The sequence below is a fragment of the Suillus discolor genome, assembly GCF_016758755.1.
Source record: "Suillus discolor strain FC423 chromosome Unknown F5147scaffold_118, whole genome shotgun sequence".
Lineage (NCBI taxonomy): Eukaryota > Fungi > Basidiomycota > Agaricomycetes > Boletales > Suillaceae > Suillus > Suillus discolor.
The window spans coordinates 81,879-97,682 of NW_024541365.1; the positions used below are offsets into that span (position 1 = coordinate 81,879).

The 15,804-nt window shown below is 47.2% G+C and overlaps 3 protein-coding genes across 3 annotated transcripts; 2 read left to right on the forward strand and 1 right to left on the reverse strand.

Annotated features, from left to right (window-relative positions):
- Positions 1-456: 456 nt before the first annotated feature.
- Positions 457-1,885, reverse strand: F5147DRAFT_726632 (uncharacterized protein). The gene is made up of 12 exons (XM_041439188.1): positions 1,783-1,885; positions 1,700-1,725; positions 1,612-1,649; positions 1,531-1,555; positions 1,462-1,473; positions 1,393-1,408; positions 1,202-1,342; positions 1,088-1,147; positions 1,011-1,038; positions 902-959; positions 618-847; positions 457-565 (listed from the first exon to the last, which is right to left on the reverse strand). The coding sequence occupies exons 1-12, from the start codon at positions 1,818-1,820 to the stop codon at positions 512-514; spliced, it is 726 nt and encodes a 241-aa protein (XP_041285664.1). The 5' UTR covers positions 1,821-1,885; the 3' UTR covers positions 457-511.
- Positions 1,886-5,143: 3,258 nt separating this feature from the next.
- On the forward strand, positions 5,144-7,646 carry F5147DRAFT_726642 (uncharacterized protein). Its single transcript, XM_041439189.1, has 3 exons — positions 5,144-5,231; positions 5,290-6,045; positions 6,103-7,646. Exons 1-3 carry the CDS (start codon positions 5,169-5,171, stop codon positions 7,279-7,281), a joined length of 1,998 nt encoding a protein of 665 aa, XP_041285665.1. The 5' UTR covers positions 5,144-5,168; the 3' UTR covers positions 7,282-7,646.
- Positions 7,647-10,113: 2,467 nt separating this feature from the next.
- Positions 10,114-12,452, forward strand: F5147DRAFT_788732 (laccase; the record flags this gene model as incomplete). Its single annotated transcript, XM_041442997.1, has 12 exons — positions 10,114-10,280; positions 10,329-10,380; positions 10,429-10,497; positions 10,551-10,709; positions 10,763-10,838; positions 10,892-10,919; positions 10,970-11,696; positions 11,750-11,770; positions 11,827-11,975; positions 12,031-12,054; positions 12,104-12,168; positions 12,219-12,452. The coding sequence occupies 12 exons, from the start codon at positions 10,114-10,116 to the stop codon at positions 12,359-12,361; spliced, it is 1,680 nt and encodes a 559-aa protein (XP_041285666.1). The 3' UTR covers positions 12,362-12,452.
- Between the last annotated feature and the right edge of the window lie 3,352 nt (positions 12,453-15,804).

Genomic DNA, 15,804 nt, shown 5'->3' on the forward strand with positions numbered 1-15,804 from the left:
GCTGGTACCGACGATGTCTGCCTCCAAATTCAGGTCCATCATGATAGCAATGATGGCATTATTTCATTCAAGTCCAGCCTGAGATTTCATGTTCTCGCAGGAGTCCTGGAACCCTGAAGCATTCCTCGACCAAAACACTCTTGGCCGGACAATACATTCTAATCTCAAGGACCCCCGGTGCCATTTTGCATCTCCCCCTTCGCAATCCTTATGAACATATCTTCAGGGTAATGATGAATGCTTGCCTTCATAAAAAGGGCATCGACAAGAATGACCGTTATAGGTGGAATACGAACAGAACACGACATCTCCCTCCAGCATGTGTGCGTATACGACGATTCCGAAGTTCCCGGCTCGAATCCAACGTCGTCCTGCCCAAAGGAGCGAGGATCTACTGACACATCGAACTTGAAACATTAACTGCTTACACTCGACGGACTGATAGTTTACATTCACAGGAAACCGAAAATTTTGGTATTCTGTCTCATGACCAGATGGACGGATAATTCATTTACATGTCTATGAAAGACTCCTTCTGCACCGTCACCAAAATCGACCGGTGTGGCTGGAGCGTGTCATTAGTTCCTATATGACACTATAGTAACATAACTACTGACCATGGCAACTCCCAAGGGTCGAGTGGGAGGTGTCACTTCAACTTCGGGATGAGCGAGCATGCTCCTCCGAAATGATGGTAATTTCTCCTGCGACAGGTCGTGCAGCCCGGGATTGGTGTCAGTGGAGTCTCTCTGGGGCTCACGAAGTTCGAAAGAATTGATGGCACCTGCGTTGAATGATTGCGTGTAGTATCCCACGTTCAGAAGTGCGATGTACGAGTTGACGTAGACTTTAGATGAATCTACTGGTCAGCACGATCCTCGGAGAATGTATTGTTTCGTACGTTTGGCTACTATAAATTGAAAGCTGAAGAAGACGAAGCTGTATGGCATCACTGCGCACTGTAGGTGACCTGAGACCCGAAATGGAGGGTACAACGATTGGAATCTTACTATGATGATAGATGTCAATGCAGATATACTGGATGAAAGATAAGTCTAGGTATGGGATGAGCTGGAAGAATCGTTACCTCGTCAGACAACCACTATTGATGGTATAAAAAATGAGCTTTGTGATCAAGCAATCCGTGCTAAAATAATCTGGTAGAATATCAGATCCTTAGAGTGAACGGAGTACTCCTTACTCAGAGCACCCAGTGCGGGATTTAGCGAGGAGATACCATAGCGAGGATGTAATGAGCACATCGAGGAAAGTAGCTACGCCGAAAGCCATGAAAACGGTCCACCGGGTCAAAAACATTCCAGTCGAAATATTGTGATTATATCTGTTCACCATCAGTACTTCACTGTGTTAAGAATAACTATGTCTACTCACAACACCCAAATCAGAACTGATCGGGTTAAAATGAGCCAACGCCAAGAGTAAGTACCGTTAAACACTCACAGCTGGCAACACCTGAAGGATTTTTCAAAATTAAAGTGAAGGGCATTTCCATTGACAAGCTGAGCTTACCTGAACCTAGAACGATGACTATGCCCTAAACAACAAAATGAGATGACAAGACTAGAATGCGACTTTCGATGGCAAACGCACCGGTATTGCACGAAAAATTCTTGCGCGATCTCTGCCAACTAGATTCACCACATCAGTCGTGTCAAACGCATTTGTAGTGAAAAAATACCTATCCATATACGGTGACAATACAGCCTATAAACCAAGAATGACTTAGTAGAGTGTTGCATACACAGTGCACGTCAAATTCACATATGTATCACACTGACGATGAGAATCTGCGGGTGCATGTCTGAGACGAACCACAGAGCTTATGAAATGATTTACGTTGAACACAATCTGAAGCTGCACAAATCCAATCAACACTATAGCAGGAGTTGCACGAAAGCCCCAAGTAAGAACTCACTCTAAAACTCCATACAACCTCTCTGAGCGTATGGAATTTTGCGAGGTTGGTCACCAAATAAAAATAGACGCAATGGATGACCAACGTCGTATGCGTAGCATCGAGTATCCTAAACCATCTTGACGTGCTTGCCAATGCAACTCAAAGGGACACCTACCAAAGCAACAAGACCTGATATAGCGTCAAGAACTGAACTGAACTGAATAGAAGACACGCCCAGACGTACGATGAGCCTATAAAATCTTGTCCATCTACCAGCATGCGTCCGAAAGTAGATAAAAGCTTGAATGCTAGTTAGACCAAACAGCCTGATCCGTGAGGTATGGTACGACAACGGGAAGCGCTCAGCTTTATCTGCGTAGTGAGCAAATGATTTTTACTAACGATACTGTGAGGATAGACCCAATAAAAAATGCTCCGTAAATGCCCCTGGGGTCAGTGGGGATTGGTTGCGGTGGGACCTGCGTTGAGGAGGACATTCATGGATATCGCCGGCTGAATCAAATCCGACAACAACTGTATATATTCCACACGCACGAGGCGAGTAACACTTTGCCATCTGTAATGTGATGGTTCTCAGGCTGGTGCTGGCAGTTCACGATACATTCGTTGGAACACGTAAGGAGCATGCAGAATGAAACAGACCGAGTTATTAGGACTATTGCTTTATCCGACAGGATCGCCAGCGTACATGCGAAGAAAGACAGAACTTTCGAACAGTCATGGGGTGCTTCCGGCACTTGGGAAGTGCTACCATGCAACAGCAGAAACCTTGCTTGACATGCTTAATAGGAACCATGGCTTACAATATTTGTTTGCTGAGATCCTGCATATGCAAGTCAGCGTAGTATATAGGTACTCTTGTCCGGATAAACTTTTCACCTTTATCTGTATCACGTCATACACCTCTTGGCGGACATCTGCATTGAATATTGTGCCGTGCCTAGCTGAAGTCATAGGGTGCTTCCGATACTTGCGAAGTGCTACCATGCAACAGCAGAAACCTTGTTTGACATGTTTAATAGGAACCATGGCTTACGATGTCTGTAAATCAGCGTAGTATATAGGTACTCTTGTCCGGATAAACAAACCCACGTTTTTCACCTTTATCTGTATCCCCGAGGAACTGGGGACAGAAGCGTGCAGCGAAGAGATTACCACCTGCATACTAAAGTCCTTTGTCAAGAGAACAAGCGTTAGCGTACCTATGTTGTACTAGGATCAAATAAAAACAGGAATCACATCCAGGTGGCCTCCAGACCACTGCACCTCCACCGTCGAAGATCATGGACGGCATCCACAATGCGACTTGTTTGCATAATTATGATATTCAAGGAGCTGACGCCGTTGCGTGAGGGCGTGCGATCAGACTCATAGAACGTGGGAAGACATACACAGTCGCGACCAATTCAGAGACGAGAAGTGGCAACTCTCACATTTAGACTTGATGAGGACCTTCCTGCTGGCAAGATAAGAGTCCAAGTGACGAAATTGAACGCAAGGCCGCCTTGTCAGACGTGACGAACTTTCCGCAATTCCAATCTGATTAGATGCCCACCTGATGAGACGAAGTGGTGAGTTTCGGGCCTCGTCACAGGATAAGTCAAAATGTGCAACAGGTATTACGCGGGAAATTCCGTAGGGTTGATGAAGGAATAACAACGTAGGATGATATAGAATGATAGAATGTCCTGCCCAACATAAACCAGTCAAATCAACAGGGAACTCCACACCTTATGGCCTAGCGAATAACAGCAGTGATCGAGAAACCCTGGACGAGCATAATTCAAAACGCGTTTTTAGTCAAGTCCAGATATATCATGTCCTGTGTGGAGCATCCTGCACGGACATTTCGAGTGCTGTCGCAGCAGATGATTTGTATTCGCTTGAATGAATAATGGAGCCGAGAATTCAAGGATCTCTGTAGGTAGATTCTAGTTGACAGTGCATCCATTCATACTTCCTACGATCCAACAGGCATGCCAGCAATAGAACCTAGATATGACGATGTTTCTACAACAAATCAACTTGCAGATGGATAAAGCATCCGCTCCGAGTCAATAAGCCTTCTACAGGGTGTAGAACTCTAGGCGAGACGCAGTTAGAGTTCAACGAGAGTCTAGCTAATGGACTGATTGACAGTCTGGCACAAACTCCGGGGGTATGGTCTTTGGGTAATTGTCTAGCCGCTCGGCTCAATTCTGTCGGAGATTTCATTCATGGCTGGCACATTAATATTGCGCATACCTTCGTGAGGGCTCCTTCGTGAGGGCTACATTGTCGACCTCGATGCTGTCAGCTACAAGTTGACCACGTTATGTCGCGAGGGCAGCGGATGACAGGCACAAAAGACACGGGGGAGGGAGGAGGAACGTTGAGAAGAGGGTCTGTGTACAGCAAGTGTACAGCGTCAGCTGGCATCTGGCATCACTGATGGAAGAGCTGATGGCACTTACTAAAATAAAACTCAAACCATTGTGTTGGTCCATGTGGGAAAATGACGATTTGTAATGAATCATTACGTAATATTAATCATCTGTGTTATCATTTCCTCGTCCTCGGGGATCTAACGCGGTCGTGCTGCCTTGGTAGATCTTGACGCGTCTTGTAGCTCAAGTCGAATCTCGTCCGCGTTGTGGTCCTTCACGTGCATAGTTTGAGACCTGATGCGATAGATCATTAAAGTCGTGTTACACAACCATTCACTGCTCTTCAAAATCTCCACATGGTCTCATGGGTATTTTTATTAGTCCAGGTCTTCATCTGATATATCGATAACCCTTTTCGGCCAGAAGTTCGAATCGACGTTCGCAACGAGTCAACGACACGGTACTAACAACGTTCTTCAATTTCTTTACCTGCTCAACCGGGATTTCCCATAATTTTAGCTCCAAGGCTGATGTCGAAAGCACTCCCCGCTAGGAGGACCTAACCATCATGTTCTCATAAGCTATATCAGTGGCCAGTTCTCAAGCTGCTTCAACCTTTACTGCAGTGTTGACTCATACCGAAGAAACCGTGACGTCCGAGATGGTGCTCTTTACGTGATCCACCGTTCGAACGTTCAGTATTCGATCCAAGTTAAAAGCGCTAACCGGGTCGAAAGTCGGCAACGCTTGATCAGTCAGGCTAATGTCCAATTTCCGGTTATCATCATCACGTGTATGTCATTTAAGAGTCACCAATCACTGTTTGCTTTTGACCTCTGTTTTCTCGCTCATATCTTTGATCCATGCAACAGCAGGAAAGGCCCCCAGCGTCAACCCTCTCCTTGAAGAGCCTCCTAACATTTCCTGTGCGTCAAACACCTACTTGAGTAGAAGCAATACCTCACAACTTGGTTATCTATCTAGAACCGAATCTGCAACCCACCCCCATCTGTTGGCAAAGTACGGTCGTGTGGGGTGACACCATTCCCGGAAGTTCATCTTGACGATGTACTCGAACGCAAGCACCTTCCGCCTCTTGGTCTCAAGGATTTCGAAGAATATCTTCTCTATGTCGAGCAATCACCAGAAAATCTCTACTTTTTGCTATGGCTCAAGGAGTATACCACCCGTTACCTCATCTGGTCCCAGCGTACCAAAGCCATGAGTGCTCCAACTCCCCCTGATACTTCAACACGACAAGCCTTTCTCCCTTCATCGCTGTCAGACCCCTCGCTTGCTCTTTTTTATGCAAAAGCAAAACAGACCTTTTTCACCCCTGGCGCCGAGTACGAACTCGATGTCCCTTCAGATATCCTTGCTCCGTTTCATTGTTCATCTCAAAACTTTGTATCTTCTACAAGAGTTCGCGGGGCAGCCATTTCAAACCCACCAAGCGCCCACCCAGATCCTGCAGTGTTCATAGAGGTGGCATTAGAGACACGCGCTATGCTCAAAGAGTCCCTTTCGCGCTTTGTTCGTGCAGCTTCTACCAATGTTGGCTCACGCAGAGCAGCATGTGGCATTGCTGCCGGGATGATATGTTTATGTATTGCTGGAATATTACCTCTTGTACTGACATCTGGTGGCTGGGTGAGTGCCCCTCACGGACGGTGGTGGAGGTTATCAGCATTCCCCGGCATGTGGCTTGGTCTGGCGTTGTTATTCTCTAGCTTCAACGGAGTGAGTGAACCTCGTCCCTCCAAGTGATCGTGCGTGAGGTAACTCCCCTGTTTATAGATTTGTCTCATGGTGTATGTCTTTGGCGACCTGAGACAACTTCGAAAATTTGAGCTCGCTAGGCCAGCTATTTCAAGGCCGCTACCTTCCCCTGCCCCTGCGGTCACATCAATATCAGCACCGTTACCTCACCCGCCAGCGCCTAGCGAGAGGCCTACCATCGTAATATCCAAACACCACGACAGGCAGTACAATCCAGAATTCTGCTCCTCTAGGTCCTTCCAATCCGCACCATACTCCCTTTCTGCTGAAGGACGCTCATTTTCGCAAGCCTCGGAGTCGTATTCTGACACCGAACTATCCGGATCTTCAGAAGACGAAAATTCTTCTTCTTCATCCGAGTCACCAGAGATTGAAATTTCTCCTGCCTACTTCGATGATGTGCCTGCACCTGAGGGTCCAGCGACAGCCACAGGCTTGTATCGATCTCATTACCGTTCTGCGCAACCATCATCTATCGCGTTCCCTTCCATGGCACATACTCGGCAGCGCCCAAACCCTGTTACATTTCTCTCACCTCTTGAATGTCACGCTTCCAGCGGGAATGCCGTACACAGTTCGGCTGTCAAGCCACATACCCTAGATGATTCTAGTTCCTTCGGTCCCAGCGCGGCGTTCATTCGTCATGAGGTAGACCTCGATGCGGAAGACGGTCTAAAAGAGCGCGTCTACACAGGACTAGACACGAAAGAGTGTTTTGACTTCGATCTTCTTCCAAAGTCTGTCAAGGGAAATGCGATCCTTGCAGATAACATTCGTCTCCCGAGCAATGCTTCCCCACCTGTCACTGTCACCATCGCAGGGCAGACTCCAACGCTATCTCTCGAAACTGGAAATACTGCTCCTTCAAACAATCTCCTCAGTTCTACCATCGCCCGCCAGCAGTACAAATGCAAGCGCACATACGCACCTCCGTTATCACTCGTTTCACAAACTTCTTCAATTCAATCGCCCAATTCGTACACACCATCACCGACGCCGAGCTCTAATCGCTCTCCCATCGTCTCCTTCATGATTCCCTCTTTCACTGCGGGCGTTCCTGCTTTCAAGGCACCGATGACGCGTGTGCGGTCGCCCGTGGTGATCCGAGCTCAATGGGAAGTTGTCATTCGCTCCGCCGTCTTCGGATTGATTTGCGCTGTAACATGCGTCGCCATTTTTATCGGTGTTGTTCCGTGACATTTCGTGCGCTGTACAGTCATAGCCAGGAACGTTGCCTTGTACTTTAGTTTGCAGCTTTTCATCTTCTGCATGATCATGTTTCCCGAACGGCCCGTGACTCACTTGTCTCGTTCTCTCCAGTAGTACTTATTGCATTTTCTGACGCTCCTTTCCCATGCTTGCTGTCCTCAACTTTATTGCTGCTGATTAATCCTCACTCAAAATACCTGTATGCATTTGAGATATCCTTGTTGTACTCTGATACTTATTCTTGACCTACGAGTTGCCTGTGATCAAGGGCAAAAATTAAATAGCAGCCTCAGAAGTGATCGGCGGTGGTGCGATAGCCCTATGCAAACCATATAGGCGAATAAAGTTATTCCTCCCTTTCTATGCGATAGACACGATCTTGATCTGCTCATGTTTTTGTGACAATACGTGACGACTTAATTGTGCATTCAGGGACTGATCTGGAGATGTTTTTCATTATACTGTGTCTTAGAACACGCGCACCACAGTCAGGAAGCCGAATAAGTGAAACATGGGATGAAATGCCGGGTGTTCAACTGGTGCATCCGCGAGGTGAATGATGAATCGAACCATAGCAGTATCGACTGCGCATCGCGAAACGGCAGCACGCCCAACACGGGCCCGCACGACGAATACAACAAAGCCCGCTGACTCGAAGCAAGCTGGTGAGGATGTGAGCAAGGGTAGCACCTGCTCACGTTTTCACTAGCTTGCTTCTTTGTGCTGTCAGTGGCTCGGATGCCTACAAGTGCATCAAGTGCACGTGGTGATGTCTGTTACATTGTACAAGTGGGTCTCAAGGATGTGTACATCGGAGGTTGCAATTGCGACGACTGCGTGCACTGTGCAGAGTACAAGGAAGGAGCGAGAGCGAGCTCAGAGGATGTAAGAGAGAAGGTATAGAAGCTTTGGACGTCGGTGGCTACAAAATTATGTTAGCACGCACTCGTTCTGTCACAACACTATTGGCAGCCTGACTGTGATGTTGCCTCACAGCTTGAGAGGAGAAGCTGGCCGTGACCTGTAGTACCCATACAGACCGCATCTGAACGTACAAGACACAATTCACGTCTCACCATTTTGGAACTTTTCCTCAATTTCAGAATTACCCGCTTTGTAGAGAAAAACTGGTCGACCGTAGAATGCCTGATCATCATGACGAATATTTGGAGAGGACGCGATGAGTAGTGCATGACTTGGAGGAGATTTTTCTAATTTCGGAGTACCATGCGGGGTTTGAAATTTCAAAATTTGAAATATGGTTTGCTAACTTTGCTTTCAACTTGAAGGGAAATTCTCGAGTCCAGTCGTCAACAAACATGTGCTATGCTAGCCTTGTGAATGTCTCCGTGCACATGTCTCCGTGCATAAATATTCTGACAAGACCAGCGCGCGGTTCTCCATTCTGCATCCAAATCGGTAGTGGCATCACTGCATCTCAAGAGCTGACTCGAAATTGCTCACCTGTGGCAAGCGTAAAAGTCCTACATAGCCAGATGCGCAGGGTGTGGGTTCTTGACTGTCACAGCTTGTCTGTATACGCTCTTGTGATTCCATTGTTCGACTCTTATGACCTATCGGCGGTGAACAGACTTCACTATGATGAGTCCTTTACGGTCGCTTCAGCCGCATTTGCACAATTCAATATTGGTATAGCATTTGATCGTTATGACTCTCTCGTCCGTCAGCAAGGCTGCCAAGTCTCCTTCCAAAATTCGGCATGGAGACACCTGGTGCACAGTCGGGTGGCGACCTCCAAGATCCCGACAAACGAAGCATATCTCGCGACAACCAGGCCCCAATACTAGCTACGCCTCTTTAACTGTTCAACAGGCACCTATTGGCGATGCGTCGGATGACGACTTCCTGTCTGAGTTCATTTTAGGACAAGCCAATTCTATTTGGAGTCATCATACGGGTCTTCAATCCTCGAAGAGACATCTTCGCTCTGAATACCGCTGCCACAATACCTTTTTTACTTCAAATGACACAGCTCAGTACAATTCCGGATGTTACTATCCGGAAGAATCCCTCCTGCGTGATGTTGCAATGGAAGGCGCAACATTGACTCAGTGTCTCACCAGTACTCTGTATGTCGGTCCTATGCAACGCCGAAATCCTCATCCCGACCACTGTTTTTCTCAGGTCTGTGTCATGAAATGTACTTGTTTTTGCCTGCGAGCTAATCTGACTCGTACTTTTTATTTTGCTGATGTCAGTTTGATCAGGCAATCCTGTGATAGGCCGCATGAGCAATGACCATTTCTCAGTCCTGTAGCAAGCTAATGTGTGTTTCTTGGTATGTCATACTTGCACGCTCTGCTCTGGGATTATTATGCGCTCTTACAAGACACTACATTCTTGTTTTTCCTTCTACATCGCACATCGATAGTGTAAGGTGATTCCTACCAGTCCGACTCTCTCGCATCAACTCTCCGAGTTTATCTCGAATTTCCGTGACAACTTATCACTTGCACTGCTATGGAACACCTGGTTCAGTGGGCTTTTCTGGCCGTCTGAGTCATTTTATGTTGTGTCCGAGTCGTGGTTTTATCGATGGTACATCGTCATTCTTCAATGCGTCGGCCGATAGTTTCTAAATCCCGGAGCAGTACAACATCGAGATTCAGATGTTCGGAGCACTGCGTAACTGTTTGCGGCGGCATTAATCATCAATCGATGTAACGACTGCTTTGAATTGGGAAACATTCGAGGTTATATACCGCTGAAAGATAAAAGCTACGAAGAGGCATGTGTCCAACTTATCCTACATCCCAGTATTATCTCAGCGAGAGCATTCACCTATCGTGAATAGTCACGATGTTTATTCTTATTCTAATCGCTTCTATTATATCATTGATTAATGCTGCAGCCATAGTTTCTCGCTCGCAGTCTTACCCATCATCATCTCAACTCGCTGTACTCGGTCCCAAAACTAGATTGACCATAGGTAATAAGGTCATCGCTCCCGATGGCTTCGAACGCTCGTGAGTCTATCGCCACGACACTCAAAGCTCACTCCTGATCTTTAACAGAGCAACTCTTGTCAATGGTGTATTCCCTGGACCCTTGATTGCAGCCCAGAAGGTTCATTTCTGTCGACCTTGTCGTGCACTAATACTGACCTCACAATAGGGAGATGACTTTGCCATTGAAGTAGTCAACGAACTCCAGGACGAGTCGATGTTCATGAGTACCAGTGTCGTAAGCAACGCCAAATTATCGACTTTATCAATGATTAATCTTGTTTACCGCAGCACTGGCATGGTCTTTACCAGAACGGAACGAACTATGCCGATGGGGCGTCCTCCGTCACACAATGCCCTATTGCGCAGAATCACTCCTTTCTACACACTTTCTCCGCCCCGAATCAAGCAGGCACTTACTGGTATCACAGTCATTATTCCGTCCAATATGTAAGTATCGCTTGAACTTTGCACATACAACGAGGTACTGACCTGTGGAACAGTGTGATGGTCTAAGGGGCCCCCTGGTAATCTATGATCCTCATGACCCTTTAGCACATATGTACGACATCGATGATGGTGAGTGTACAATCGGTTTATATTAACGCCCTCTGACCGTCATGTGTTGCCAGCAAGTACCGTGGTCACACTTTCAGACTGGTGAGTTTTACGAGTATTGATAGTCTTCCCGACTAAAGTAGTATCACTAGGTACCATACTGTGGCCACTGTCTTGCGCTACGTCATAGGCAATACTGCCAGCTCTTCGCTTATCAATGGACTCGGTCGATATGCTGGCGGACCCATGTCTGCTCTTGCTGTGATCACCGTCGAGCAAGGAAAGCGTTATCGCATGCGCCTGATTTCAATGTCATGCGATCCCAACTTCCAGTTCTCCGTCGATGGCCACAACCTAACCATCATCGAAGCAGATGGAGAGCTGACTGAACCTCTGGTGGTAGATCAGCTCCAGATTTTTGCGGGTCAGCGCTACTCTGTAGTTCTGGTAGCCGACAAACCAGTGGATAATTACTGGATACGCAATCTTCCTAATACAGCGAATGCTTCCTACGAGGAAGGAACGAACTCTGCTATCCTGCGCTACAAAGGCGCCCGCGAGGTCGAACCGGCTACCGTTAATACCGCACCCAAAAACCCATTGGCAGAGACCAACTTGCATGCTCTGATCAATCCTGGTGCTCCTGGCATTCCAGAGTATGGGAAAGCAGATATCAACCTCAACCTGAAAGTTTCTGTCGTCGATGGAATCTTCTATGTTAATAACGTCACATTCAAACCTCCCACTGTTCCTGTTCTACTTCAAATTCTCAGTGGAGCTCAAGAACCGTCTCAGCTGCTCTCAAATGGGAGTGTCATCATTCTCGAAGCTAACAAAGTGGTAGAGCTGACGTTGTCAACAACTGGACTAGCTGTACCCGTATGTCTTTTCCATTCCTTCCACGTATGTATGACTGATATATATCTTACCAGCATCCCATGCACCTTCACGGGGTAAGTTTCCCATGACTTCGATGGCATGTCACGTCAAGTACTAATACGATCATTAGCATTCCTTTGATGTCATACAGAGCGCGGGTAACAGTACCCTCAATTACATTAACCCAGTCCGTCGCGATGTAGTAAGCACCGGCGTCCCTGGACAGCAAGTGGTGATACGATGGGTGACCGACAATTCTGGCCCTTGGTTCTTGCATTGGTATGTCATCATGTTTAATGAACTATCAAGAAGGATACTAACTCTGAATCAAAAGTCACATCGACTGGCATCTTGAAGCGTATGTGTGAATGTCCTCGTGAAAGCAATCGCTAACCTTTCGCATCTAGCGGTCTTGCCGTGGTAATGGCGGAAAGTCCCTCAGATACCCGTGCCCATCTGAACCACGCGCCACGTAGGTCATGCATGAAAAACCTGAAATTCTATGACTGAACTGCTTGACAGATGCATGGGATCAGTTATGTCCGACCTTTGACTCTCTAACACCCTCGCAGTTGGGGGGTGGAGGTCTCAAGTCCTACGAAGAAGCAACTAATATTTCCACTCTCCTTTACCCACCACCGCCGCTCCCTTCAGCGACGTCCTAATGATTTTTGTTTACTACATAATGTTTGCAGCTGACTCAACATAAGATATGACGATTAGCCTTAGTTATTTACATAATTCGGTAGCGCGAGGAAATAATGCTTTTTGCTTGTCAAGTCAGAATTCGAGAGCGACCATCGCCTTATGAGTGCATCAACTGATAATATAATGCATCTATATGCCTATTTGGCGTCTGTCGGCGGCTTGATTCATAGTACGGACTCGGCTGTACGTTTGCTGCTCAACACTTCAATGGTTTTTAATGGACACGGCACATGAAAAACCATCTCATCTCGAGTTCTTGTGTATTATGATTTCTTTGGTGTCTCTTGCTAGTCCGCTTAATGAACGAGCGATAGCAAATAACGACGTATGTGGAGTCATGCAGGAGGCATCACCTGAGTGCTCATAGTGGTGCAGTATCAGCCAATATCTAATCTTTAGAAAATATTGTCACTATCCACGGAGAAAGAACCCGTAATGAGATTGATGAAAAAGGCCTCCACAGCATGTCTTGATTCCTGTCAAATCATACTGTGTCTTAGAACCTGCTTCTCAGTACTGGTGCAGACAAGCGTAAGCCCTACTCTTATACGTCGCATCTTTCCATATATACACACGACTGTTAGAGTTCAAAAATTTAATGCAGCACCGTGACTACTTCAGAAGCCTGAGAGGACTGCGTCCGAACCCTCGGAGCATCGATTGAGCATTGTAGATGGGAGGCCTGCAGTCCAGAGGTCTTTGTGATGCTTCTGCAAGCCTGACATTGGTTGTATGAGGTCGCGTTTGTTACCAACAGAATCAATGAGTTCGAAGATATACTGGAGAAGTGGGGGATGCAGCAGATATTTTGGAATACGACATTTGGTTACGGCATGGTGCACAGCCTGCCAACATGCTGAAGATTTGGCAGCATCGGGTTGGAATACACAGACTTCTAGAAACATGTGATATGGAGAGAGATGTTTCCCATCAAACTTTCTCACCGCCACCGAAGTAGTAGTTCATCAGATGTGGGATACACCTGGCAGACATGGGCGCTTCGTCTACACAGCAATTAAGGAGCACAGGATGTCATATCGAACGTACCTGAAAATACACGTGAACAAGCAGTGCCAACTTCCTCAACTTGAATTCAAACGCCCACTGTTGTCTAGTAATTTGAACGCGCTAAACGGTGCTCCTCGTCAGTGATACTCTAGGGTCTTTTGCAATATATCCACCTGCTTACCAGTGACTTTGGATACTCACTAATATCTTTGTGCGTTGTCCAAAACGCAACTCTTATATACACAGTGCCAAAGTTGGAGGACCGGATTCCGATAAGCAGGGTGTCTGGTGAGCAATGGTGTGTGCGTTTATATCAGCGAGAGCTAAAGTTTAAAAAGATAGGCAGGTCGACTCACCAGGAATATTTGCCGTCGCCAGATAACTCGTTTTCATTCAAAGATCCTGGGGAGCTTCTCTCGCGTAGATCTGCTATACTCGACACGTCCCTCGCGCCGACCATGTCAGTCCCGACGAATAAGAAGCAAACGACGCCAGCGGTCACACCCCGTCACGTCAAACTATGCGAGGCCATACTGACAGGATGTAGAAGAAGATATGCACAACATGGCATTGTCTCCTAGTGGCAAGACTGTTATTGTCAGCGGAAGTTATGATGGGAAAATGAAGTTGTGGGATGTCGAGACAGGAAAGGTGGTCGCAAGATGGTCAGGGCACACTGAACTTGTGACATCAGTGTGTTGGAGTGCGGATGGTAAGCGAGTGCTGAGCGGATCCTGGGACGGGACAGCAAGAATCTGGGATGTCAAGAACGGAAAAACAATCAAGACAATCCAAACCGGGCACTTCGATGTGTACACGGCGATATACTCGCCCGATCATACACAAATTGGGACAGGAGGATTCAACGAAGATGCAGTCAAAATCTGGGATGGAAATACGGGCGAACTGCTCGCTACACTCAAACATGAGTCCATAGTTTTCAACTTGGCTTGGACGTCAGATGGAAAGAAACTTATCTCCGCGGGATACGGCCCGATTAGGATACATGACACAACCACTTGGCAACAGATCGCCATTTTGGAGGGTCACACATACTGGGTTAACATCATCACTCTGTTCCAGAACGACCGCCTCCTTGTGAGTGCATCAGATGAAAACACAGTGCGTCTATGGAATCTCGACACAAACCTCCCAGTCGGTCCACCCCTCCAGCACGATCATCGATTGAGTTGCGCAGCCCTTTCCGCTGATGGAAAACTGTTGGTTACCGGTAGCGAGGACAAAAATGCATACGTATGGGACATTCACGCCATCCTCAAAGACGCTGGCCTTGAGGACCTACTATTCATTCCTCATGTGAGTCCATACATCGTGCTTTTCAAACCACACTAATCTCTCACTTGCAGGTCCCAACTCAAAAGCTGTTAAAGGACGTACGTGACGTATTTCTTCACCCTGTCCAACCATCTCAAGATCAAATTCTAGACTGATGCTACCAGACGTCCACCTATTCAGGCCCGCCGGATACCACCAGGTTTTTTCGAAGACACCCAGGTGAGTCCTCCACCTTTTTTGACAAGCTCTTTTTCTGACCTTTCTCAGTTCTCTACAGCACGTGGCACCCATACTCTCTCTCCTGTGCACAATCCTCGCAGTTCTCGCCCATCCTTATCTGCCATTCCACGTGCTCTTCTCGAACAACTTTCGTCATTCTTCCACTCCTCTCACTCCAATGCCGATGGAGAAACCGAACTTTGGCGACGCCCAATGCGCTCCATGTTCTCTCGCGGTCCTCGTATCGTCGAAGTTGCTACAGTACAGGACAGAAAGGTATTTCTTTCTCGTCGTCCATTTCCTATCGCCGTGGTTCAACTATATCTGTCCAGGCATTGTATGTTGCTCCGCGGCCACGGCCGCAGCAGCAAAGGCAGTTGCACGCCCAGAGCTCGTCATCTCAATCTAAGCCTATCGCTACCTCTACCTCCAACACACCTGCTCAAGGCAATAGCACTGCCGCATCAGGTGCAGCAACCACCCAGTCACCACACATTCCATTGTGGGCTCGTTTCGTACTGTTTCTCTGCTGCGCATCTCCCCCGCACGCCAATGGTCATTAATACAGGAGAAGCATATCATGTACAATCGTTTTATTCTTCACGTCTTCCGCTATTCCATCAATTTTTTTTCTTCATCGTGAGACTCGCGCAATGCATCGAGCTCGATCGTGCTAATCGTCGCGAGAGCACCATTATACTCAGAGGATAAGAGGCCACTCAGAGCAAGCCTCGATCTCAACAATAATATACAAGCAATCTTCTTCGGGGGGAGGCTAATAGTGGACCATACACGACATTATTGAGAGAGGAAGTGTAACCATTATCGATGTTTGCGCAGTCTTTTCCTCTGTCGGAACCGAAACATCACTTTCGTA